Source organism: Oncorhynchus kisutch, linkage group LG2 (genome assembly GCF_002021735.2).
Source record: "Oncorhynchus kisutch isolate 150728-3 linkage group LG2, Okis_V2, whole genome shotgun sequence".
Classification (NCBI taxonomy): domain Eukaryota; kingdom Metazoa; phylum Chordata; class Actinopteri; order Salmoniformes; family Salmonidae; genus Oncorhynchus; species Oncorhynchus kisutch.
Genome location: NC_034175.2, coordinates 40,439,779 through 40,466,947, shown reverse-complemented (window position 1 = coordinate 40,466,947; position 27,169 = coordinate 40,439,779). Strand labels below are relative to the sequence as shown.

Here is a 27,169-nt window from a genome sequence, read left to right as displayed (position 1 = left end):
CATCCCAGTCAGTGCCTGTTGCTTCCTTTCCCGTTTCTGTCAATGCTATTGATCCATCCCACCAGTACCACCATCCACCCAACCTATCCCCCACTCCCCAACCTCTACCCAGCCATTTGTTGGAATTCCCTCTCTGCGTCCAGAAAATGTTAATTCTCTCTATTTGTAATTCTTGGATATGTGTTTGCAGTGATAGCTACTGTGATATTTCAGCAACAGTCTCCGTTTGTCTTGAGCTCATTGGAATTAGCTGAGCTTGCATGGGTGAGGGAAACCACACACTGAGACAATGATGTCATAACCACTTCAACATGTTCCCTTAATTTGAAAGTGAACGAGCAAGTCGACGTCTCTATGTCCCAAATGGGACCCTATTTTCCATATAGTGCACTACGTTTGACCTGGGCCCATTGTGCTCTATAAAGGGAGTAGGGTTCCATTTAGGACACATTCCAAGTCGATAAATGCTGCTGTTCATTGACAATCAGTGTGGCAAAGCCAAAGGTCACGGGCTACATATCCATTGACATTTCAGCCTACAGTACCTGGAAATTTAAAGTAGTGTTTTCACATAGCACCTCATCTACTCAATACAAAGGAGAAATTCATCTAACCAGTATCACTTCTCTTTTCTACTCGTAGGATGTGTGTGACTGTGTCAAGGCTGTTTTCCTGTTGTCCTTGGCCCATTGAGAAGAGAAAATGGCAGGAAACAAGGCGGCCTAATAGACTGCTGTTGGTACAAAAGTGTTGGCTTGCGTCTCAATTGGCACCCTATTCCCTATGTGGTGCACTACTTTTCGCCAGAGTCCTATGGGCCCTAGGGAATAGGGAGCCAATTGGGATGCAGACATTGTCTCCTGTGTGTCCCCAGTCTTCCTGCACAAAGCGATGCGGAGGATCATATTAATTGCAGAAGTAGCGGAGGCTGGAGGAGGAGGGCCTGTGGCGGGCCAAAGCAATTAGAGGTTATTTTTATCTTCTTCCAATCGCTTTAAAGTGCTTTCGGAGCATCAGGCCTAAGAATAGAGCGTTAATAGCATTACAGCCTCCATAACCTGTTAGAAAAGAGGGGCCCTCCATTTTGCGGGGTTGAAATTGAAACAAGACTCTCAACAAATAAGACTGTTTGTTACATCGAAAGAGGACATTTCCAGGAAGAGAGAAGAGGTGTGTGATATGTTATCGTTTGTATGATAATCTAAAACGACAGAGCTTAATGTCGATGACAGGCTTGTCAGAAAGTAGAATCGCGCGAGGGATCGTACCACACCGAAGGTAGAAGCAGTGCGTCAGCTGGAAACAACTCCAATTGTACAGCGCTTGTCATTTAGTCACAGTAGTTACACAGTTCCAGTGGTGTAATGGCTTTAGCACCGTGCCTGGCTGACAGTCCAGGGGAGTCTAATTTGGCAGAGGGATATTAAGTAGGGAGTGTTGGATGGTGGTGTTGGATGGCGTGACGTCGCCCCGCACCAGCTCAAGCAAAGTGGATGTGATTGTACAGGGAATGCTGGGTACTAGCGGTTGGTTATCTCTCTCTCTCTCTCTCTCTCTCTCTCTCTCTCTCTCTCTCTCTCTCTCTCTCTCTCTCTCTCTCTTCCTGTCTCTTTTTCACTCACCCCCCCTCTCTCTTTCTCGCCCCTCCTCTCTCCGTTTCTCTCTCACCATCCCTCTCTCCTCTCTCTCGAATGGTCCTTTCATTTTCTGCATCTCCCAGTGAGGATGTGTGCAAGCGAGGCTTCACGGTCATCATTGATATGCGCGGCTCCAAGTGGGACCTGATCAAGCCTCTGCTGAAGACCCTGCAGGAAGCCTTCCCCGCCGAGATCTGCGTGGCGCTGATCATCAAACCTGACAACTTCTGGCAGAAGCAGAAGACCAACTTTGGCAGTGCCAAGTTCACATTTGAGGTAAGCCTCTCGCTCAGCATCGCTCAGCATGGGCGCAAACAGAACCTTGTTTTGGTTGGAATGTCTACCTACTGCCCTGAACTATTTTATGTTTCTTCAGTACAGACGTTTTCTCTAGTCAGCATGCCGGTTTCGATTATTACGATAAACGAGTCGTTTTGATGTCGCATTTCAGCCAGAGTTGAATAGCACATTATTTTAAAGTCTAATCAATCGCAGGACTATCAGCGATACTCAACAACAGCCGCTAATGTCTCTGAACATGTCTCTAAAGCCGGACAGGAAGCACAGAGCTGTGTTTTCAGAAGGACCGGTGAGAAATGATTATTTCCTCCCCGCGATTTCCCCATCTTCTCTGCCTGTAGGGCTGTAACAGAGGTCAGCCATGAGTAGTATGCTAGGTTATGTTTACACCCCTCGGTCCTCCCCTCTCTCATTCCTTCCCTCCACAGTGAACATGTAGTGCTAATAAGAAACAGAATGGCTTTGTTCCAAATGTCACCCTATTCCCTACATAGAGCCTGGGCCTTGTTTGCCATATAAGGAATAGAGTACTATTTTGGACACGTCCAATGAAGCTTGTACCCAGTTTGGGGGTAACATAACGAGAGCCTCTCGATTGTGTGCTGTTGACAGACTAGCATGGTGTCAGTGGAGGGCCTGACTAAGTTGGTGGACCCGTCCCAGCTGACGGACGACTTTGAGGGCTCTCTGGAGTACAACCACGAGGAGTGGATGGATCTGCGCGTGGCCCTGGAGGAGTTCATGGGCTCGGCCGTGCACCTCCTCTCCCGCCTGGAGGACCTCCAGGAGCTGCTGGCCAAGAAGGAGTTCCCGGTGGACGTGGAGGGCTCCCGGCGGCTCATCGACGAGCACACGCAGCTCAAGAAGAAGGTGATGAAGGCTCCCGTGGAGGAGCTGGACAGGGAGGGCCAGAGGCTGCTTCAGTGTATCCGGTCTAGTGACGGTTTTTCTGGGAGGAACTGCATCTCGGGCAGCGCCGACTTCCAGAGCGTGGTGCCTAAGATCGCCAGCCTGCTGGACAAGCTGCACTCGACCAGACAGCACCTGCACCAGATGTGGCACGTCCGCAAGCTCAAACTGGACCAGTGTTTCCAGCTTCGCCTCTTTGAGCAGGACGCAGAGAAGGTGAGTAACCAAAGCCCAGAGGGGCCAGAAACAACCATCACAATAACAACTGTTAAGCTGAGTTGATCTGTGTAATATGTGTATCTTGTATTTAATATGCCAAGGCAGCAGCTACTCTTCCTGGGGTCCAGCAAAATTAAGGCAGTTATACCATTTTAAAAACATTAGAATACATTCACAGATTTCACAACACCCTGTGTGTCCTAACAGAATAAAAAGAATAAACCCGCATCACATTAAAGACACTCTGTTGATTTGACCTCGCAGGGCGTTTTAGTAAGACCAAACTTATTGCCACACATGTGCCTTGTGTATAGTAAGGCAGACAAACGTTGACAAGGAATTTATATTAAAAAGGTTGCAAACCGATTGAGAGGTTTTGGCATATAAATATCCCAGAGTCTTGTCCTCAAATATTTATCCTAGAGGCGCATCGTGAATGTCCTCAGTACGGGAACCAATAACAAACTTTGGGCTTGATGTGATGTGAGGCCTAGGCAGCGCCCCAAATGGCACCCGGTCCCCTATATAGTGTACTAAAGTAGTGCACTATGTAGGGAATAGGGTGCCATTTTACACGTCGCATTTCTCGGTTTATATGGAGGGCCTAAATACATAGAAAACTCTGCCATTTGTTTGTATTTATTGGAAACACATATTAAATGGGATATAATATGGTTTTACAAGGATATGTGCTTTTAGAATATATTATGGAAGCAGAGCGGCTCAGTACATCATTCCCTGAGATGGTATTTGTGGGAATAAACATGTATTTTGCCCACTTTTCCAAGTCACAAAATTTTTCTAAGTGGGTTTTTAGAGATGACAAAATGATTTATTCTCCTCTACGCACTCATCTCCCTTGACAATGTCAATAACCCAAAGGTACATGTAATAATTACATGTGATTCTTTTTGGTTCTCTGAAAAGCTTCCAGGCTTTTAAAGGAAAAGCTCATATACCTCATACCCCAAATACCCCAAAACTCATTAGGAATGGCACAACAACAACCTCACGTTAAGACCTATACAACTCTGGCAAGGTCAGAGACACAGGCGGGTCTCTAAGAAAAGATGATAGTATTTCGATGACGAAGATGATACCATATGATTCTGAACAATATTTTACATTGCCAGGTCATTTCCTGCTTCGTCAAGGCAACCAGACAGATAAACTAAAGTAGAACTGCCACACAGCTAGTGTTTACAGAGAGGAAGAAAAATTGTATTATTCCCATATAACCGTGCAATATTCTCTCCAATCCCTCAAGCCAACACTCCCCCCATTAAACCCTACAATGACGAAGATGCCTTCATTTGGATAAGTGCAGTCAGTCCCTTCCCTAATGATCGTGGAGCCCCATAGGGCCTCTGATTAGGACAGGCCCAGATAATGATTAATTTCCCTGGGGACAATGCCAATTAAGGCATGGCACACGTACAGTGTATGTCCCTCCCTGTGTCCTCTCCGATTGGATGGCGATTTACTAACAACGTGTTATAACAACGCAGTCCAATCAGAATCATGATAGATTCAACAATTCAGGTACTGGTCATTTTGTAAACTCAGATTCACACATCTGTCTATTTTGATTCTGGTCCGACCAAGCACTTGGACAATCGTAGTAGCGTTCGGGGTTGCACGCCGCTACGTTAGTATTCGGAGCGGAGATTCAAAAGGCGAAACACATTTTGAAGCTCGAACATAAGAAGGCTATTATTTTTTTGTTGTTGTACAATGCTTGGCCGAACCGAACGTGTCCGCATGTAACCCCTGTAGAGACAGTTCATATCTGTGGGGATTAGGACCAAAGGGAACAGTAACAGACAGAAGGCCTCATTTCACTGAGGGAAGGAGGGAGGGAGGGGAGGATGGACGCAGGTGTTTATTGTTCTCCTCCATAATGACCTCATGTGATCTCTGTTGGCTGCGTCCCGAATGGCCCCTATAACTCTTTTGTGCACTGCTTTTGTAGCACTCTATGTAGGCAATAGCCATTTTAAACGCAGACAGAAATGAACAATTACTGGCCCGCCTCGGCTCCACGTCTTCCCCTGCTGTCATGACGATCCAAAACATTCATTTTGTTTTTTTCTCACAAAATGTCTCAAATGGATTTTAGTGAGGAGAGTTGTAGGTTATGCCCTGTAGAGAATCATAGTATCTGTCGTACTATCAATTGGTTTCTTTCAAGGAATGTGGCGTTTTTCCAGAGTACATTTTCTGCTTTATGGAGTTGGTCATTTAAGGAAAATGGTTTGTAGACTAAATGATAAATGCTCATCATCGCTCTCTTTTCCCGACTAGCTCTCCACTATTCATCATCTCAAAGTGAATATGATAGGGAGTCATTTATCAGCATTATCAACTTACTGCTCTGAGTCCGAATTTGTTCCCCCCCCCCCATCTCCCCCAACAAAAACAGCTGACAGTCATTGAGCTAATTAATTATTTAGCCAGCTTCTCTTCATTTGATTTGTAAGATATTAGATTAAGCTGTCAAGATGTCATTTAATAAGCATGACAAGTAGGAGAATTTACAAGTAAGTGGTCAATCATACGGTCTTTCAAGTCTTTCGACAATAAAATCGATTTCATCAAACCCTATTTTGACGGTCAGAAATATGCGTCAAACCAAAACATATGGCGGAGCACTATTTCCTAGGCATTTTTCAGCTCTTCCCGTTCTATTTGTAAAAAAATACTTCTTATTGAATAAATAGAATACAATTAACCGCAATTTCATCGTTGTTTGAATGCGATAATAATGAATGTAGCGTTAGTTATCAAACAGCTTCTGCAACAGAGAAACTAATCTGTGATATCAGTACAAACACGTCGGGTGACTAATTCCCCCTCTGTAAGGACTTCCATCGGAAGGCAGCGGCGAGAGGTCACACCAGCGTCAATGTTTAATTAACAGCTCGATCAAACCTGATTAAATAGGTTTGTTCTAACGTCGCAGGCTCTTCAGAGCGGAGATGTGAAGCCGCTGGCCTAGAGAGTTGTTCCTGTGTCACCCAATAATCACGCTTGTCACACCACCATCATTTGACATTTTATTGTATAGTCAAGCGTGCTGTCCAGGATTTGAAAGAGAGATGACTGCGTTTGATGAAATCTGATCACTAGTGTATTATTAATGCCAAGGAGAGGACTATAGTATCATGTAATGAATATAATGTTTCTCTGCCTTGGCTTAGGGTGGTCTAGTGGTCTAGGCCGCTGCCTCTGGCACACATGTATACTGCTGAAACATGGGTTCAAGTACAGCCCTCTGCTATTTTCTATATCCTCTTTGTCCAGTCCACTAAAAAAATACAAAAATAAAAATAATGTATCTGCTGTGCTAAACTATCAATGGGAATGTCTACTATTATATCTCATAATATGCCAAGTATGTGTCATTTATTTGTGTGCTTTCATTGTTGTATGGGTGGGCCCCAGTGGGAATCGAAACCACAATGCTGGTGTTGCAAGCTCCATGCTGGGCCACACAGGACCCAACCAGTAACGTAACCAATCTCATGTATGTGTTCTGTGTTCCCATCGTAGATGTTTGACTGGATCAGTCACAATAAGGAAGTGTTCCTGCAGAGCCACACAGAGATCGGCGTCAGCTACCAGCACGCCCTGGACCTCCAGACGCAGCACAATCACTTTGCCATGAATTCTATGGTATGTGAGGACTGTCAGTGATATGTGAGGACTGTCAGCGGTATGTGAGGACTGTCAGCGGTATGTGAGGACTGTCAGCGGTATGTGAGGACTGTCAGGGGTATGTGAGGACTGTCAGTGATATGTGAGGACTTTCAGCGGTATGTGAGGACTTTCAGCGGTATGTGAGGGCTGTCAGCGGTATGTGAGGACTGTCAGGGGTATGTGAGGACTGTCAGGGATATGTGAGGACTGTCAGTGATATGTGAGGACTGTCCGTGGTATGTGAGGACTGTCCGTGGTATGTGAAGACTGTCAGTGATATGTGAGGACTGTCGGTGATATGTGAGGACTGTCGGTGATGTGTGAGGACTGTCAGTGATGTGTGAGGACTGTCAGTGATGTGTGAGGACTGTCAGTGATGTGTGAGGACTGTCAGTGATGTGTGAGGACTGTCAGTGATATGTGAGGACTGTCAGTGGTGAATGAGGACTGTCAGGGGTATGTGCGAACTGTCAGTGGTGTGTGAGGACTGTCAGGGGTGTGTGAGGACTGTCAGAGATATGTGAGTACTGTCAGTGGTGAATGAGGACTGTCGGTGGTACAGTATGTGCGAAATGTCAGTGGTGTGTGAGGACTGTCAGTGATGTGTGAGGACTGTCAGTGATGTGTGAGGAATGTCAGTGATGTGTGAGGACTGTCAGTGATGTGTGAGGACTGTCAGTGATATGTGAGTACTGTCAGTGGTGAATGAGGACTGTTGGTGGTATGTGCGAACTGTCAGTGGTGTGTGAGGACTGTCAGTGGTGTGTGAGGACTGTTTGTGGTGTGTGAGGACTGTTTGTGGTGTGTGAGGACCGTCTGTGGTGTGTGAGGACCGTCTGTGGTGTGTGAGGACCGCTGTGGTGTGTGTGGACCGTTTGTGGTGTGTGAGGACCGTCTGTGGTGTGTGAGAACTATATGGTGCTTGGGATTGATCTGGTTTGTGGGTACTATGTGGTATGTGAGGACTGTCTATGGTGTGTGACTGTGGTGTGTGTGAACTACATAATATGGAAGGACGATATGGTGTGTGAGGACTGTCTGTGGTGCATGGGAACGGGGGATCTAATAATATGGATGATGTCAATGGTCCTTGAGTCATGCCTCAGTGATTTCACTTTGTATGAGTACGAGTTTAATTATTGAAAGACGTGTTCTAGGATGGGGTCAAAAGGCCTTTCAATTACTGGATTAGTATTTAGAAGAGGGTTGTAAAAAATTAAAAGCGTACTCCCCCATTTGACAGCTATCATTGATATAGTACAGGCCACTGGCGGTGGAGAGCAGAATTGAGTTTTAAATATAAACACACATACTCTGATTATTATCGCTCTGCTGTAACAGCAGGGTACTTCCTCAGTGTTGATTTAGTTTCCTCTGGTTAGCCTCACCAGTAACACTGCCATTCTAATAACTGTTAGGGTTAAGTCCCAAACGGCAACCTATTCCCTATATAGTGCACTACTGATCGGTCCCTTTACTGCTAGTTACATATGTACATATCTACCTCAGTTACCTCGTAACCCTGCACATCGACTCTACCGGTACCCCGTGTCTATAGTTATCGTTATAGTGTGTTTTACTTTTCGATTATGTCTCCATCTTCTTCCTCTCTGCATTGTGGGAAGGTCCCATAAGTAAGCATCTCACTGTTAGTCCACACCTGTTGTTTACGAAGCGTGTGACGAGTAACGCTCGATTTGATTTGGTTGATTTGATTTGAGCCCTATGGGCCTAAATAAGGGAATAGGGTACCATTTGGGACACACCTTACAGTAGGCAATGACCTCTACTGCAGTTTTGCCCTGGAGACATGTCTGATACTCTTTGGATGAGAAATCAAGCTATTTATGTACCGAAACACAAACCAAGAGTCTCACACGGCATATGCACACATGCACATTTAAATGGCATAATAACGCTGGGCAGTATGGTGAGATCCTCTGCCATCTCCTCCAGTAATCATTGAAGAGAATCATCTGTCCCCAAATCCCCAGCTCTGTGTGTATTCGGGAGCAGGCCTGTTGAGTTATTTGTGTTTGGCACCGATGTGCAGACACACACAGACACACATTGGAGGCCCTTCACAGCAGCGTGTGTGTGTCTCTGTGTGTGGCTGTGTGTGCTCCCTCCTCTCCAGTTCTCACAGCCTGCTGTGTCTCCATCAGCCTGCTGCTGGGCCGGGCTGCACACAGCAGTCGTCAGAGGGGGCAAACAGACACAGAACAGAACCACACTGGCCAAAAACCACTCACACACAGAGGCCTTTTGGCTCTCACTGAAGAACCTCACTCTCTCTCTTTCTCTCTCTTTCTCCACACTCTCTCTCTCCCCCCTTGTCTCTCTCTCCACTCCCCCCACTCTCTCTCTATCGCTCCTTCTCGTTATCCCTCTCTCTGCTCTCTGCTCATACAGACTCCCGACTCATACTGTTGTTATGTTTTAGCGTGAGTCTTGGCTCAGCGTGCTCAGCATGCAGCAACCATGTCTGAGCATAGTTCATTTAAGCCCTGCTTTAAAACTAGGAGCTGTTCGTTTTGATGGCTTCATTAGCAGTTCTAATCAGGTTAGCGGTAAATAAAGCCCATGGTGGGTGCATCATGTGAAGCTGATAAATGGATGGGCCTAAAGAGGCCAGAGATGATGAGACTCCCATAGTGGGGAAGGAAGGGGGATGGGTTTTGGGAACTACAGAGCCAGATGGCAGTAAAGAGCGTGTGTGTGTGTGTGTCAGAGAGAGAGAGATTCACTGAAACCTGCAGAATTCTGTCACGCTTGTTGTCGCTAAGCTCTACACCATCATTTCGCAGTGGGCTGGCTCACGTGTCATGTCTGTGTCATGTTCAGGTGTATCATTGCGTGTTTGGCTATCAGGTGATACGACACCACTAGGTATAGCTAGACACACCACAGAGACCAAGCCCTACACAGTCTGTCTACTTTGATTCAGTCATTTCTACGTGAATAAATGTCAATATATCCTGAATTAAATCAAATACTGTTTTTATCTTAAATTGAATTAAATAAACCCGGGAATCTTTTCTCATACCATATAATATCTTCTTCACGTGTGTCCCTCCCTCGGTGCAGAACGCCTATGTGAACATCAACAGGATCATGTCGGTGGCGACGCGGCTGTCGGAGGCGGGCCACTACGCCTCGCAGCAGATCAAACAGATCTCGGCCCAGCTGGACCAGGAGTGGAAGAGCTTCGCCGCCGCCCTGGACGAACGCAGCACCATCCTGGCCATGTCGGCCGTCTTCCACCAGAAGTCGGAACAGGTACGGTGACAGTAGGCTGAAACCCCTTGCTGTTGCCACTCAGTTACAGTGCCTTCAGAAAGTATTGCACATTATGTTGTGTTACAGCCTGAATGAAATACAGTGGGGCAAAAAAGTATTTAGTCAGCCATCAATTGTGCAAGTTCTCCCACTTAAAAATATGAGAGAGGCCTGTAATTTTCACCATAGGTACACTTCAACTATGACAGACAAAATGAGAAAATAAATCCAGAAAATCACATTGTAGGATTTTTTATGAATTTATTTGCAAATTATGGTGGAAAATAAGTATTTGGTCAATAACACAAGTTTATCTCAATACTTTGTTATATACCCTTTGTTGGCAATGACAGAGGTCAAACGTTTTCTGTAAGTCTTCACAAGGTTTTCACACACTGTTGCTGGTATTTTGGCCCACTCCTCCATGCAGATCTCCTCTAGAGCAGTGATGTTTTGGGGCTGTTGCTGGGCAACACAGACTTTCAACTCCCTCCAAAGATTTTCTATGGGGTTGAGATCTGGAGACTGGCTAGGCCACTCCAGGACCTTGAAATGCTTCTTACGAAGCCACTCCTTCGTTGCCCGGGCGATGTGTTTGGGATCATTGTCATGCTGAAAGACCCAGCCACGTTTCATCTTCAATGCCCTTGCTGATGGAATGAGGTTTTCACTCAAAATCTCACGATACATGGTCCCATTCATTCTTTCCTTTACACGGATCAGTCGTTCTGGTCCCTTTGCAGAAAAACAGCCCCCAAGCATGATGTTTCCACCCCCATGCTTCACAGTAGATATGGTGTTCTTTGGATGCAACTCAGCATTCTTTGTCCTCCAAACACGACAAGTTGAGTTGTTACCAAAAAGTTATATTTTGGTTTCATCTGACCATACGACATTCTCCCAATCTTCTTCTGGATCATCCAAATGCTCTCTATCAAACTTCAGACGGGCCTGGACATGTACTGGCTTAAGCAGGGGGACACGTCTGGCACTGCAGGATTTGAATCCCCGGCAGCGCAGTGTGTTACTGATGGTAGGCTTTGTTACTTTGGTCCCAGCTCTCTGCAGGTCATTCACTAGGTCCCCCCGTGTGGTTCTGGGATTTTTGCCCACCGTTCTTGTGATCATTTTGACCCCATGGGGTGAGATCTTGCGTGGAGCCCCAGATCGAGGGAGATTATCAGTGGTCTTGTATGTCTTCCATTTCCTAATAATTGCTCCCACAGTTGATTTCTTCAAACCAAGCTGCTTACCTATTGCAGATTCAGTCTTCCCAGCCTGGTGCAGGTCTACAATTTTGTTTCTGGTGTCCTTTGACAGCTCTTTGGTCTTGGCCATAGTGGAGGAGTTGTAGTGTGACTGTTTGAAGCTGTGGACAGGTGTCTTTTATACTGATAACAAGTTCAAACAGGTGCCATTAATACAGGTAACGAGTGGAGGACAGAGGAGCCTCTTAAAGAAGAAGTTACAGGTCTGTGAGAGCCAGAAATCTTGCTTGTTTGTAGGTGACCAAATACTTATTTTCCACCATTTTCTGGATTTTTTCTGTCATAGTTGAAGTGTGCCTATGATGAAAATTACAGGCGGTTCTCATCTTTTTAAGTGGGAGAACTTGCACAATTGGTGGCTGACTAAATACTTTTTTGCCCCACTGTAGATTTTTTTCCCCTTACCCATCTACACACAATACACCATAATGACAAAGTGAAACATGTTTTTAAGCATTTTTGCAAATGCATTGACAATGAAATACAGAAATATCTGAGTCAATACATGTCAGAATCACCTTTGGCAGCGATTACAGCTGTGAGTATTTCTGGTTAAGGCTCAGAGAGCTTCGCCCACCTGGCATGTACAATATTTGCCTGTTATTATTTTCAACATTCTTCAAGCTCTGTCAAATTGGTTGTTGATCATTGGTAGACAACCATTTTCGAGTCTTGCCATAGATTTTCAAGCAGATTTAAGTCTAAACTGTAACTCGGCCACTCAGGTACATTCACTGTCTACTTGGTAAGCGACTCCAGTGTAGTTTTGGCCTTGTGTTTCAGGTTATTGACCTGCTGAAAGCTGAATTAATCTCCCAGTGTGGTGGAATGCAGACTGAACAGACTGAACAGACTTTTTATCCAGAAAAACTCCCCAGCATACCCATAACATGATGCAGCCACCATTATGCTTGAAAATATGGAGAGTGGTACTCAGTAATGTGTTGTAGTGGATTCTCTCCAAACATAACACTTTGTATTCAGGATTATTCTTTTTTACAGTATTACTTCAGTGCCTTGTTGCAAACAGGATGCATGTTTCGAAATATTTTTATTTTGTACAGACTTCCTTCTTTTCACTCTGTCAATTAGGTTAGTATTGTGGAGTAACACAGTTGTTGATCCATCCTCAGTTTCCTCCTATCACAGCCATTAAACTCTGTAACTGTTTTAAAGTCACCATTGGCCTCACGGTGAAATCCCTTAGTGGTTTCCTTCCTCTCCGGCAACTGAGTTAGGAAGGACACCTGTATCTTTGTAGTGATTGGGTGTATTGATACACCATCCAAAGTGTAATTAATAACTTCACCATGCTCAAAGGGATATTCATTGTCTGCTTTTTTTACCCTTCTACCAATAGGTGTCCTTCTTTGCGAGGTATTAAAAAACCGCCCTGGTCTTTGTGGTTGAATCTATGTTGGAAATTCACTGTGTGTTGTAGAGAGATGAGGTAGTCATAAAAAAATCATGTTAAACTGTATTTTTGCCCTCAGAGTGAGTCCATGCAATTTATTATTTGACTTGTTAAGCAAATGTTTACTCCTGAATTTATTTAGGCTTCCCATAACAAAGGGGTTGAATACTTATTGACTCAAGACATTAGAGCTTTTCATTTTTTTTACATTTCAAAACATTTCAAAACATATAATTCCACTTTGACATCATGTGGTATTGTGTGTAGGCCATTGTCAGACAAATCTACATTTAATACATTTTAAATTCAGCCGATAACACCACAAAATGTGGTAAAAGTCAAGGGGTCTGAATCATTTCTGAATCCTAACTTGAAGTCTGAGCATGTAAATCAGACCTTTGTGTAAAGCACGTATTAATGTGAAAGGGAGATTTGCATGAAATCTCAAGATATCACCATTCCTGAAGTCAGACTTCAGCCCACAGGCCATCTGAGAGAGATTGGAATGTCGGCTGCTGCCCGTTGCGGTGTAGAGGTAGTTAAGATAGACCTGTGTTGCCTTGGCAGCGGCTACTATGATGCTGAGTGTTTGGGGCTTCAGGTGTGCACAGGGGAGGGGGGGGGATACTGCTGCCTGTCAGAAAGCACTTAGCCAATGATCCAGGGTCACCTCTGATCCAGGGTTACCTCTTGTAAAGATGCCTTGTCTGCCTCCATACCGTCCTTCCTCCCTGCCTCCCTCCTGGCCTGCCTTCCTCCCATGCCTTCTCTCTTCCCGTCTCTGTCCACAAAATGACTTACATTGCTCTGTTGATTGGTCTATTTGACTCTGTTCTGTTGTGTGAATATGTCTCCTGGCCTGTGTCCATGCAGTTCCTGGCTGGGGTGGAGGCCTGGTGCAAGATATGCAGTGAAGGGGGACTGCCCTCAGAGATGCAGGACCTGGAGCTGGCCATCCACCACCACCAGACCCTCTATGAACAGGTGACCCAGGCCTACACTGAGGTGAGACACCCTCACAACACTGACTCAGCTACAGCACTAACTAAATACTGGTTTATAGTACAACCTGGTCTCAAGGCCATTTGTATGATTTGGGATGTTTTTGGTGTCCATCCATTTAATATGATACAGTTGAAGTCGGAAGTTTACATACACCTTAGTCAAGTACATTTAAACTCAGTTTTTCCACAATTCCTGACATTTAATTCCCTGTCTTAGGTCAGTTAGGATCACCACTTTATTTTAAGAATGTGAAATGTCAGAATAATATAATGATTTATTTCAGCTTTTATTTCTTTTATCAAATTCCCAGTGGGTCAGAAGTTTACATAAACTGAATTAGTATTTGGTAGCATTGTCTTTAAACTGTTTAACTTCCACAAGCTTCCCACAATAAGTTGGGTGCATTTTGGCCCATTCCTTTTGACAGAGCTGGTGTAACTGAGTCAGGTTTGTAGGCCTCCTTGCTTACACACGCATTTTCAGTTCTGCCCACAAATGTTCTATGGGATTGAGGTTAGGGCTTTGTGATGGCCACTCCAATACCTTTACTTTGTTGTCCTTAAGCCATTTTGCCACAACTTTGGGAGTATGCTTGGGGTCATTGTCCATTTGGAAGACCCATTTGCGAACCAAGCTTTAACTTCCTGATGGTTTGAGATGTTGCTTCAATATATCAGCATAATTTTCCAGCCTCATGATGCCATCTATTTTGTGAAGTGCACCAGTCCCTCCTGCAGCAAAGAACAGTTGGGATGGTGTTCTTCGGCTTGCAAGCCTCCACCTTTTTCCTCCACCATTATCGCCAAAGAGTTTTTTTTGTTTCATCAGAGTACGATCAAAGTACGATCTTTGTCCCCATGTGGAGTTGCAAACCGTCATCTGGCTTTTTTATGGCGGTTTTGGAGCAGTGTCTTCTTCCTTGTTGAGTAGCCTTTCAGGTTATGTCGATATAGGACTCTTTCTTACTGTGGATATAGATACTTTTGTACGTGTTTCCTCCAGCATCTTCACAAGGTCCTTTGCTGTTGTTCTGGGATTGATTTGCACTTTTCGCACCAAAGTACGTTCATCTCTAGGAGACAGAAATCGTCTCCTTCCTGAGCGGTATGACGGCTGCGTTGTCCCATGGTGTTCATACTTGCGTACTATTGTTTGTACAGATTAATGTGGTTGTACAGATGAATGTGGCTGATTTCTTTTGATTTTCCCATGATGTCAAGCAAAGAGGCACTGAGTTTGAAGGTAGGCCTTGAAATACATCCACAGGTACACCTCCAATTGACTCAAATGATGTCAATTAGCCTATCAGAATCTTTCGAAAGCCATGACATTATTTTCTGTAATTTTCCAACCTGTTTAAAGGCACAGTCAACTTAGTGTATGTAAACTTCTGACCCACTGGAATTGTGATACAGTGCATTATAAGTGAAATAATCTGTCAACAATTGTTGGAAAAATTACTTGTGTCATGCATAAAGTAGACGACCTAACCGAAACTATAGTTTCCAAAACTATAGTTTGTTAACAAGATCTGTGTGGAGTGGTTGAAAAACGACTTTTAATGACTCCAACCTAAGTGTATGTAAACTTCCGACTTCAACTGTACGTTACGTTACGAGTGGAATAGCACTTTTACACTTACTGAAGATCTGGTTTACAGTTTCATACTTTTGTTAGTTTAAGATCCCACCACATAGCTTTCAAGGAGAATTCCCACAGTGCTAATGACCCTTTTATATCTTTTCAAGGATGGCATGAGGTTTTGGTTTTTTCAAAGACCATCATAAGTTATCTAAACATGATCCCAAGCAGTCTAAACATGGATGTACGCTGTATATTGCTTTGAAATATTGCCCTGAAATGAAATGAAATGTAAGTCCTTTCAATTAAACCTGACCAGACACATACTGTTTTTACCTTCGACTATGCTTATGTATTGTATCTACAGTTTTGCATCAAATAGGACCTTTTCCCACCACATTAAATCCAGCTGACTAGCACCTTGTGTGACACGTGGCCTGTAATACGTGGACCACTGTCCATCCAAGTCAGATTGACTCCCCACAGAAGATCCCGTATGATGATGGGTTTGTGTCGCAGTTCACTAGATGCCTCTGCACCACACTGACTTTTGTGCTTGTTTGTTTTATTTCCGTGTCGTCTCTGAAAAGGTCGCTATAAACGTCTCTGGTTTGAACCAACAACAAAAAAGAAAGGGTTGGCTTTTTGGTTCCGTATTGTGCCACAGATGACAAAAACAATACCCATCCCCATGCACCCAAATTGCATATAATTTAGTAATTTGCATTGGGAAAGGAATTACAGCTCTGCTCGGCTTGTATAGTATCAGACATGGACTGCTAGAACAGGCCGGGACTGGATTTGATCAGAAGAGAGATGATTAGCAAAGGAACTGACATTCAAAAAATCCTTATTTTCCTTCGCTCTTTCTTTCCATATAATGAAACAAAGATTTGACTGACATGACAGGCTTCGATATGCATCTTTTCGGACAAATCTTTGTTATTTCATGCAGATTTAAAGTCGCTAAAGGGCGGTAACTTTCCCTAACTTCCCAAGTTTTCCATAAATGCCAGTTGGAGGATTCCTGGATTCAAGGAATATGGAATATGCAAGAAATCCGTGAAGCCTCCAACCAAGATTTCCGACTCAGGTATGCAACTCTCCTAATGTCATGTCCCTCTCTCTGTCACCAGGTCAGTCAGGACGGCAAGGCCCTACTGGATGTCCTCCAGAGACCACTGAGCCCGGGGAACTCGGAGTCTCTGACGGCCACAGCCAACTACTCCAAGGCGGTCCACTGTATCCTGGACGTGGTCCACGAGGTCCTGCACCACCAGAGACGCCTGGAGAGCATCTGGCAGCACCGCAAAGTCCGCCTGCACCAGAGGCTACAGCTCTGTGTGTTCCAACAGGACGTCCAACAGGTAATTGTCGCCATGCGCAGGCACACACATACACACACACACACATATGAACGTAGTGCACCGTAGGGATTAGGACACGGTGTAAATGGAAGGCTGTATCTTCAGGCATCTGTTTGGGGCGCCACCTCTTCAGTCTCTTGTCAGGGTCGTGGGAGTTGTGGAGATAAAGGATTCAGCCTGTGTCAATTCTTTCTGACACGCTAGTTTAGTAACAGTACGAGGGTGAGTAGGTCTTGGCGTCAATCTCAATGTCTTTAGTTTTTTTTTCTCATTTAACCCGTTTTAGAAAGCACAGTGCATTGCCCTGATACTGCATTTTACTGCAGCAAAATCCCACTGTTTACATCTCACTGTTCATTTGGCTCTGTGCCGACTCCTGGTTCGTAAAAGGGATCCGTATTTCAAACGAGCGCCGTGATGAAAGAGGAGATTTGTCAACAGTTGTCTGTACTTTTCCTCTTAATATTTTTTGCTTGGGAAAGTGCCCAGAAGTACAGTTAGCATACCTTGCATTAGCCATTTTGTAGAACAGAGAGAGAGAGAGAGAGAGAGAGTGAAAGCTGCACAGGCTGTGAGTGTGTCCCAAATTCCACCCTATTCCCTATACATTACACTAATAATTCCAACAGCAGCACTGAGCCAAGTCTCTGAGCCAAATCAAGATCGGACCTCTGATCAGCCAAAAGCCAAACCATGCATAACCAATCCACCAGGGACACTGGAGCACTGTTGATTCAAGCCTCACTTACCTCACAAACTTCATGAATAATTACTAGGCATAATCTTGGAACATTTTACCATGGATTCAATGGTCTAAAAAAAGCAATGCTGTGTAATATAACACGCTAGTGTGTGTGTGCATGCGTGTGTGTTCGTGTTCAATAGGGTATGTGTGAGTGAGCGAATCAGCTTGCTCGGTCAAGTCACTCAACGTCTCTCACACCTTCCTCCTTTCTCAATATGGCTCCCTTTGGGTGAATACCTCTCCTCTCCCTCTCACATCTCCTCCTCTCCCTACCTCTTTCTCACTCTGATAACGAGCCCGCTGCTCCCTCACCGAGGTAAACATTACTGTAGGGCTGCATCCCAAATGGCACCCTATCCCCTATATAGTGCACTACTTAGGGAATAGGGTGTCGTTGCAGCTTAAACACAGAAGAAGTGAATGCGATGGATCTCACCATTCATTGAAGCAGCTGATCTGGTAGGAGGTGCCCCTCCATAGCCATGGGCTGGGTAGTCTTTCCTGATACCTTTTTAAGTGACGTTCTACAACTGGTTAGTCAAAACAAGCCTTGTGATTGGTTGAGACGCGTTCTAAGCCATACTATACTAAACAAAAATATTAAACGCAACATGCAACAATTTCAAAGATTTTACTGTTACAGTTCATCTAAGGAAATCAGTCAATTGAAATAAATTATTTAGGTCCTAATCTATGGATTTCACATGACTGGGAATACAGATATGCATCGGTTGGTAGGGGTGTGGATCAGAAAACCAGTCAACATCTAGTGTGACCACCATTTGCCTCATGCAGCACGACACATCTCCTTCGCATAGAGTTGATCAGGCCGTTGATTGTGGCCTGTGGAATGTTGCTGGATATTGGCGGGAACTGGAACACGCTGTCACACTCGTTGATCCAGAGCATCCCAAACATGCTCAATGGGTGACATGTCTGGTGAGTATGCAGGCCAAGGAAGAACTGGGAGATTTTAAGCTTCCAGGAATTGTGTAAAGATCCTTGCGACATGGGACTGTGCATTATCATGCTGAAACATGAGGTGATGGCGGCAGATGAATAGCACAAAAATGGGGCTCAGGATCTCATGGTATCTCTCTACAATCAAATTGCCATGGATAAAATGTAATTGTGTTGATTGTCTGTAGCTTATGCCTGCCCATACCATAACAACACCGTCACCATGGGGCACTCTGTTGAAAATGTTGACGTCAGGGCCTCCCGGGTGGTGCAGTGGTTAATACAGCGCCAGCTGTGCCATCAGAGACTTTGGGTTCGCGCCCAGGCTCTGTCGTAACCGGCCGCGACCGGGAGGTCCGTGGGGTGATGCACAATTGGCCTATCGTCGCCTGGGTTAGGGAGGGGTTGGCCGGTAGGGATGTCCTTGTCTCATCGCACACCAGCGACTCCTGTGGCGGGCCGGGCGCAGTGCGCGCTAACCAAGGTTGCCAGGTGCACAGTGTTTCCTCCGACACATTGGTGCGGCTGGCTTCCGGGTTGGATCAAATCAAATCAAATGTATTTATATAGCCCTTCGTACATCAGCTGATATCTCAAAGTGCTGTACAGAAACCCAGCCTAAAACCCCAAACAGCAAGCAATGCAGGTGTAGAAGCACGGTGGCTAGGAAAAATTCCCTAGAAAGGCCAAAACCTAGGAAGAAACCTAGAGAGGAACCAGGGGTGGCCAGTCCTCTTCTGGCTGTGCCGGGTGGAGATTATAACAGAACATGGCCAAGATGTTCAGATGTTCATAAATGACCAGCATGGTCGTATAATAATAAGGCAGAACAGTTGAAACTGGAGCAGCAGCACGGTCAGATGGCCTGGGGACAGCAAGGAGTCATCATGTCAGGTAGTCCTGGGGCATGGTCCTAGGGCTCAGGTCCTCCGAGAGAAAGAAAGAGAGAATTAGAGAGAGCATATGTGGGGTGGCCAGTCTTCTTCTGGCTGTGCCAGGTGGAGATTTTAACAGAACATGGCCAAGATGTTCAAATGTTCATAAATGACCAGCATGGTCAAATAATAATAAGGCAGAACAGTTGAAACTGGAGCAGCAGCACGGCCAGGTGGACTGGGGACAGCAAGGAGTCATCATGTCAGGTAGTGCTGGGGCATGGTCCTAGGGCTCAGGTCCTCCGAGAGAGAGAAAGAAAGAGAAGGAGAGAATTAGAGAATTCACACAGGACACCGAATAGGACAGGAGAAGTACTCCAGATATAACAAACTGATCCTAGCCCCCCGACACATAAACTACTGCAGTATAAATACTGGAGGCTGAGACAGGAGGGGTCAGGAGACACTGTGGCCCCATCCGAGGACACCCCCGGACAGGGCCAAACAGGAAGAATATAACCCCACCCACTTTGCCAAAGCACAGCCCCCACACCACTAGAGGGATATCTTCAACCACCAACTTACCATCCTGAGACAAGGCTGAGTATAGCCCACAAAGATCTCCGCCATGGCACAACCCAAGGGGGGGGCGCCAACCCAGACAGGATGACCACATCAGTGAATCAACCCACTCAGGTGACGCACCCCTTCCAGGGCGCCACACCAAACTGGAAGTCTTCCGACTAGCTTGGAAAGACAGTACCGTGCAGTACTGAAGAGCCCTTACTGCTGCTCGATCATCCTATTTTTTTAACTTAATTGAGGAAAATAAGAACAACCCGAAATTCCCCCCAGTAAGCCAGTTACCCAGCCCCTGTAATAGGGTTAGAGGCAGAGAATCCCAGTGGAAAGAGGGGAACCGGCCAGGCAGAGACAGCAAGGGCGGTTCGTTGCTCTAGAGCCTTTCCGTTCACCTTCCCACTCCTGGGCCAGACTACACTCAATCATATGACCCAATGAAGAGATGAGTCTTCAGTAAAGATAAAGGTTGAGACCGAGTTTGCGTCTCTGACATGGGTAGGCAGACCGTTCCATAAAGATTGAGCTCTATAGGAGAAATCCCTGCCTCCAGCTGTTTGCTTAGAAATTCTAGGGACAATTAGGAGGCCTGCGTCTTGTGACCGTAGCGTACGTGTAGGTATGTACGGCAGGACCAAATCAGAGAGATAGGTAGGAGCAAGCCCATGTAATGCTTTGTAGGTTAGCAGTAAAACCTTGAAATCAGCCCTTGCTTTGACAGGAAGCCAATGTAGAGAGGCTAGCACTGGAGTAATATGATCAAATTTTGGGGTTCTAGTCAGGATTCTAGCAGCCATATTTAGCAGCAACTGAAGTTTATTTAGTGCTTTATCCGGTTAGGCGGAAAGTAGAGCATTGCAGTAGTCTAACCTAGAAGTGACAAAAACATGGATTAATTTTTCTGCATTTTTGGACAGAAAGTTTCAGATTTTTGCAATGTTACGTAGATGGAAAAAAGCCGTCCTTGAAATGGTCTTGATATGTTCTTCAAAAGAGAGATCAGGGTCCAGAGTAACGCCGAGGTCCTTTACAGTTTTATTTGAGACGACTGTACAACCATTAAGATTAATTGTCAGATTCAACAGAAGATCTCTTTGTTTCTTGGGACCTAGAACAAGCATCTCTGTTTTGTCTGAGTTTAAAAGTAGATCGTTTGCAGCCATCCACTTCCTTATGTCTGAAACACATGCTTCTAGCAAGGGCTAAAAATATAAAATATATAGTGAAAACAATAGTGGTCCTAAAACGGAACCTTGAGGAACACCGAAATTTACAGTTGATTTGTCAGAGGACAAACCATTTACAGAGACAAACTGATATCTTTCCGACAGATAAGATCTAAACCAGGCCAGAACTTGTCCGTGTAGACCAATTTGGGTTTCCAATCTCTCCAAAAGAATGTGGTGATCGATGGTATCAAAGCAGCACTAAGGTCTAGGAGCACGAGGACAGATGCAGAGCCTCGGTCCGATGCCATTAAAATGTCATTTACCACCTTCACAAGTGCCGTCTCAGTGCTATGATGGGGTCTAAAACCAGACTGAAGCATTTCGTATACATTGTTTGTCTTCAGGAAGGCAGTAAGTTGCTGCGCAACAGCCTTTTCTAAAAATGTTGAGAGGAATGGAAGATTCGATATAGGCCGATAGTTTTTTATATTTTCTGGGTCAAGGTTTGGCTTTTTCAAGAGAGGCTTTATTACTGCCACTTTTAGTGAGTTTGGTACACATCCGGTGGATAGAGAGCTGTTTATTATGTTCAACATAGGAGGGCCAAGCACAGGAAGCAGCTCTTTCAGTAGTTTAGTTGGAATAGGGTCCAGTATGCAGCTTGAAGGTTTAGAAGCCATGATTATTTTCATCATTGTGTCAAGAGATATAGTACTAAACCACTTGAGCGTCTCTCTTGATCCTAGGTCCTGGGAGAGTTGTGCAGACTCAGGACAACTGAGCTTTGAAGGAATACGCAGATTTAAAGAGGAGTCCGTAATTTGCTTTCTAATAATCATAATCTTTTCCTCAAAGAAGTTCATGAATTTATCACTGCTAAAGTGAAAGTCATCCTCTCTTGGGGAATGCTGCTTTTTAGTTAGCTTTGCGACAGTATCAAAAAGGAATTTCGGGTTCTTATTTTCCTCAATTAAGTTAGAAAAATAGGATGATCGAGCAGCAGTAAGGGCTCTTCGGTACTGCACGGTACTGTCTTTCCAAGCTAGTCGGAAGACTTCCAGTTTGGTGTGGCGCCATTTCCGTTCCAATTTTCTGGAAGCTTGCTTCAGAGCTCGGGTATTTTCTGTGTACCAGGGAGCTAGTTTCTTATGAGAAATGTTTTTAGTTTTTAGGGGTGAAACTGCATCTAGGGTATTGCGCAAGGTTAAATTGAGTTCCTCAGTTAGGTGGTTAACTGATTTTTGTCCTCTGGCGTCCTTGGGTAGACAGAGGGAATCTGGAAGGACATCAAGGAATCTTTGTGTTGTCTGTGAATTTATAGCACGACTTTTGATGTTCCTTGGTTGGGGTCTGAGCAGATTATTTGTTGCAATTGCAAACGTTATAAAATGGTGGTCCGATAGTCCAGGATTATGAGGAAAAACATTAAGATCCACAACATTTATTCCATGGGACAAAACTAGGTCCAGCGTATGACTGTGACAGTGAGTGGGTCCAGAGACATGTTGGACAAAACCCACTGAGTTGATGATGGCTCCAAAAGCCTTTTGGAGTGGGTCTGTGGACTTTTCCATGTGAATATTAAAGTCACCAAAGATTAGAATATTATCTGCTATGACTACAAGGTCCGATAGGAATTCAGGGAACTCAGTGAGGAATGCTGTATATGGCCCAGGAGGCCTGTAAACAGTAGCTATAAAAAGTGATTGAGTAGGCTGCATAGATTTCATGACTAGAAGCTCAAAAGACGAAAAACGTATTTTTTGTAAATTGAAATTTGCTATCGTAAATGTTAGCAACACCTCCGCCTTTGCGGGATGCACGTGGGATATGGTCACTAGTGTAGCCAGGAGGTGAGGCCTCATTTAACACAGTAAATTCATCAGGCTTAAGCCATGTTTCAGTCAGGCCAATCACATCAAGATTATGATCAGTGATTAGTTCATTGACTATAATTGCCTTTGAAGTAAGGGATCTAACATTAAGTAGCCCTATTTTGAGATGTGAGGTAACATGATCTCTTTCAATAATGACAGGAATGGAGGTGGTCTTTATCCTAGTGAGATTGCTAAGGCGAACACCGCCATGTTTAGTTTTGCCCAACCTAGGTCGAGGCACAGACACAGTCTCAATGGTGATAGCTGAGCTGACTACACTGACTGTGCTAGTGGCAGACTCCACTATGCTGGCAGGCTGGCTAACAGCCTGCTGCCTGGCCTGCACCCTATTTCATTGTGGAGCTAGAGGAGTTAGAGCCCTGTCTATGTTGGTAGATAAGATGAGAGCACCCCTCCAGCTAGGATGGAGTCCGTCACTCCTCAGCAGGTCAGGCTTGGTCCTGTTTGTGTGTGAGTCCCAGAAAGGGGGCCAATTATCTACAAATTCTATCTTTTGGGAGGGGCAGAAAACAGTTTTCAACCAGCGATTGAGTTGTGAGACTCTGCTGTAGAGCTCATCACTCCCCCTAACTGGGAGGGGGCCAGAGACAATTACTCGATGCCAACACATCTTTCTAGCTGATTTACACGCAGAAGCTATGTTGCGCTTGGTGATCTCTGACTGTTTCATCCTAACATCGTTGGTGCCGACGTGGATAACAATATCTCTATACTCTCTACACTTGCCAGTTTTAGCTTTAGCCAGCACCATCTTCAGATTAGCCTTAACGTCGGTAGCCCTGCCCCCTGGTAAACAGTGTATGATCGCTGGATGATTCGTTTTAAGTCTAATACTGCGGGTAATGGAGTCGCCAATGACTAGAGTTTTCAATTTGTCAGAGCTAATGGTGGGAAGCTTCGGCGTCTCTGACCCGTAACGGGAGGAGTAGAGACCAGAGAAGACTCGGCCTCTGACTCCGACTCGCTGCTTAATGGGGAAAACCGGTTGAAAGTTTCTGTCGGCTGAATGAGCGACACCGGTTGAGCGTTCCTACAGCATTTCCTTCCAGAAACCGTGAGAAAGTTGTCCGGCTGCGGGGACTGTGCCAGGGGATTTATACTACTATCTGTACTTACTGGTGGCACAGACGCTGTTTCATCCTTTCCTACACTGAAATTACCCTTGCCTAACGATTGCGTCTGAAGCTGGGCTTGTAGCAAGTAGCGAGTACAGCGACTGCAATTAGAAGGCATCATGTTAATGTTACTACTTAGCTTCGGCTGTTGGAGGTCCTGACGAATCGTGTCCAGATAAAATGTCCGGAGTGAAAAAGTTGAGGAAAAAAATATATATATATAAACGGTAATTAAAAAGTAAAAACCGTAAAGTTGTCAGGTAGCAAAATAGGTTGGCAACAAAACGCACAGCAACTCGAAAACAAGTCTGCAAGTTGTGACCGGAAATGATGCGTGCTGAGTTAAGAAGCAGTGCGGCTTGGTTGGGTTGTGTATCGGAGGACGCATGACTTTCAACCTTCGTCTCTCCCGAGCCTGTACGGGAGTTATAGCAATGAGACAAGATAGTAGCTACTTAAAATAATTGGATACCACGAAATTGGGGAGAAAAACGGGGTAACATTTTAAAAAACACACAAAAAAAAATGTTGACGTCAGCAAATCGCTCACCCAGACAACGCCATACACGTGTGGTCTGCGGTTGTGAGGCCAATTGGATGTACTGCCAAATGATCTAAAACGACATTGGAGGCGGCTTATAGTAGAGAAATGAACATTCAATTATCTGGCAACAGTTCTGGTTGACATTCCTGGAGTAAGCATGCCAATTGCACACTCCCTCAAAACTTTAGACATCTGTGGCATTATGTTGTGTGACAAAACTGCACATTTTAGGGTGGTCTTCTATTGTCCCCAGGAAGGTGCACCCTTGTAAAAGTGGGTAAAATTACTGGGGAAGCCAAACTTGATGATTGAGTTGGAGGCGTGCATGACCACGCAGTTATGGGCGAACAGGGAGTACAAGAGGGGGCTGAGCACGCACCCTTGTGGGGCTCCAGTGTTGAGGATGAGCGAAGTGGAGATGTTGTTTCCAACCTTCATCACCTGGGGGTGGCCCGTCAGGAAGTCCAGGACCCAATCGCACATGGTGGGGTGGAGATCCAGGACCTCAAGCTTAGTGATGAGCTTGGAGGGTACTACAGTACTGAATGCAGTGGGTCTAGGGTGACAGGTAAGGTGGTGATATGATCCTTAGTCTCTCAAAGCACTTCATGATGACAGAAGTGAGTGCTACAGGGCCATAGTAATTTAGTTCATTCTTTGTAACAGTAACAATGGTGGCCATCTTGAACCATGTGGGGACAGCAGACTGGGATAGGGAGAGATTGAATATGTCCGTAAACACACCAGCCAGCTGGTCTCCGCATGCTCTGAGGACGCGGTTAGTGATGCGTCGGTGGCACTGTGTTATCCACAAAGCTGACAAAGAAGGTGTTTAGTTTGTCTGGAAGTGAAACGTCGATGTCTGTGACGTGGCTGCCACATGCGTCTCATGTCTGAGCCATTGATTTGCGACTCCACTTTGTCCCTATTCTGACATTTCATTTGTTTGATTGCCTTGCGGAGGGAATACCTCCAGCACCATTTAAACTTCAACATTTCAACATAATCTAATCACCTATGCTTCGTCTAATACAGTGACAACTAAAAGATACCAAAAACAATTTCATCCAATCAAAATAAGCTAAACATGATGTGGCTGTCCATGGTTCTGATTTCTGTGTGCGTTTGTGTGCGTGCGTGAACGTTCATGCATGTAGAAAAACATGTTGACTCACCCTACTTGTAGAGAAACGCCAACGCCATCGTCCTCTCTTTCATGTTGACAAAACATCACTCTGTTATACAGTACACACTTTTATTTTCTACCTGGCTAAAATGCTTGCTCGCTAGCTTCACTTCCATTCCTGGGCGACGTTAGCTAGTTAACATTAGCCTTCTACATCTAGCCACATATTGAACCCTTTCTGTAATTAGCCATGGATGGAGATAGGGATTTGGACTTGTGGTTTTACTTAATTCTCTGTACTGGCCAATGATTATAACGGATATTCTAATCCAACCATTAATTCATACATTGTTGTGCCCCTGGCCTGAGAGGATGGAAGTTCAATATGTGGCTAGAAATAAAACAATGAAGGGCTTGATCCGAGCTAGTTATAGTTGACGCCACCCACCAGTCACAGCCCCAGGTGGAAAACAAATGTTCATTAAAATTCCTATAATATCTCTGTAATAATACATGAGCGAGATTTAGATAATTTAACATCTGTTATGAGGCGATTGGACAACGGTCACTGAACTCATGAGCAAATATCCCATTGGCTGTAAACTTTGGAGGGGCATTTGTTAGAATAACATCTGAGAGAGTACGTTTTTAAGGGTGTTTAAAGGTTGAGGCGAGTTGGTTTAAGACAGATGTGGTAATACACACTGCAACATTCAAATAGTTGTTTATGAATATGGCGACACCCCCACCTCTGCCAGCTCTGACAGCTCTATAAACATTATATCCATTCATTCAAAGACACATCAAAGTCTGGCACAGACTTTTTTTTTTTAACCAAGTCTCAGTAATAATCTAAATGGCCTGAGTTAGTTTGAGAAGAAAGAATTACAATATGATCCATTTTCAAAATCGAACTTCTGGCATTTACATGAATCAGTCGAAGGCCACAGCTACTGGATTTCAGATCAGACGGAGTCTTTAACACAAACATGCTGTGATCAGTAGGTAACCCTCTATATGAAATAGCCATGGGGTTGGCTTGAAACGGTACAGATAAGATTGCTTAGAACTGTGCCATTTGGTCTATGCCTCAAAGAGGATGTGGATTAATACAGGACTCAAATGAGGGTTACCTATTTCGGGCAAGGACTGATAACCCATCACTTTTTTAGATAATTTTTTTCAATGTTATCACTCAGCATCTAAGTTGCTCTCCTGTTCGTGTGCAGGCCGTCCCTTTCTAGAAACTGTGGTCGCTCCCAAAGCATATCGAAATTGTCAATAAAATCAAACGCTTTTTCAGAACATAGTCCTGATTTCATTCAAGAGTCCAGTGCAAGTAGCTGGGAGAAGCGATCAATTCCACAACCGTGTGTTGAGATAGAGCCAGAAATTAAAATCAGCTTGCCCCTAGCCAATATTCTGTCTCTCAGGTATTCAAAGTCTCGTCTCAACCCAGCCCATTGCCGCAGTGTGCAGC

General features: G+C 44.8%; 1 protein-coding gene across 2 annotated transcripts in view; it reads left to right on the top strand.

Moving 5' to 3' along the window:
* Positions 1–27,169, top strand: part of LOC109865868 (kalirin) — a 260,858-nt gene that overhangs the window by 109,989 nt on the left and 123,700 nt on the right. For both annotated transcript variants that reach the window (XM_031794240.1, XM_020454357.2), the window contains exons 4-9: positions 1,721–1,913; positions 2,550–3,062; positions 6,618–6,740; positions 9,852–10,043; positions 13,599–13,730; positions 16,448–16,678. In XM_031794240.1, coding sequence (XP_031650100.1) covers positions 1,721–1,913; positions 2,550–3,062; positions 6,618–6,740; positions 9,852–10,043; positions 13,599–13,730; positions 16,448–16,678 — 1,384 coding nt within the window. The remainder of the gene's footprint in view (positions 1–1,720; positions 1,914–2,549; positions 3,063–6,617; positions 6,741–9,851; positions 10,044–13,598; positions 13,731–16,447; positions 16,679–27,169) is intronic.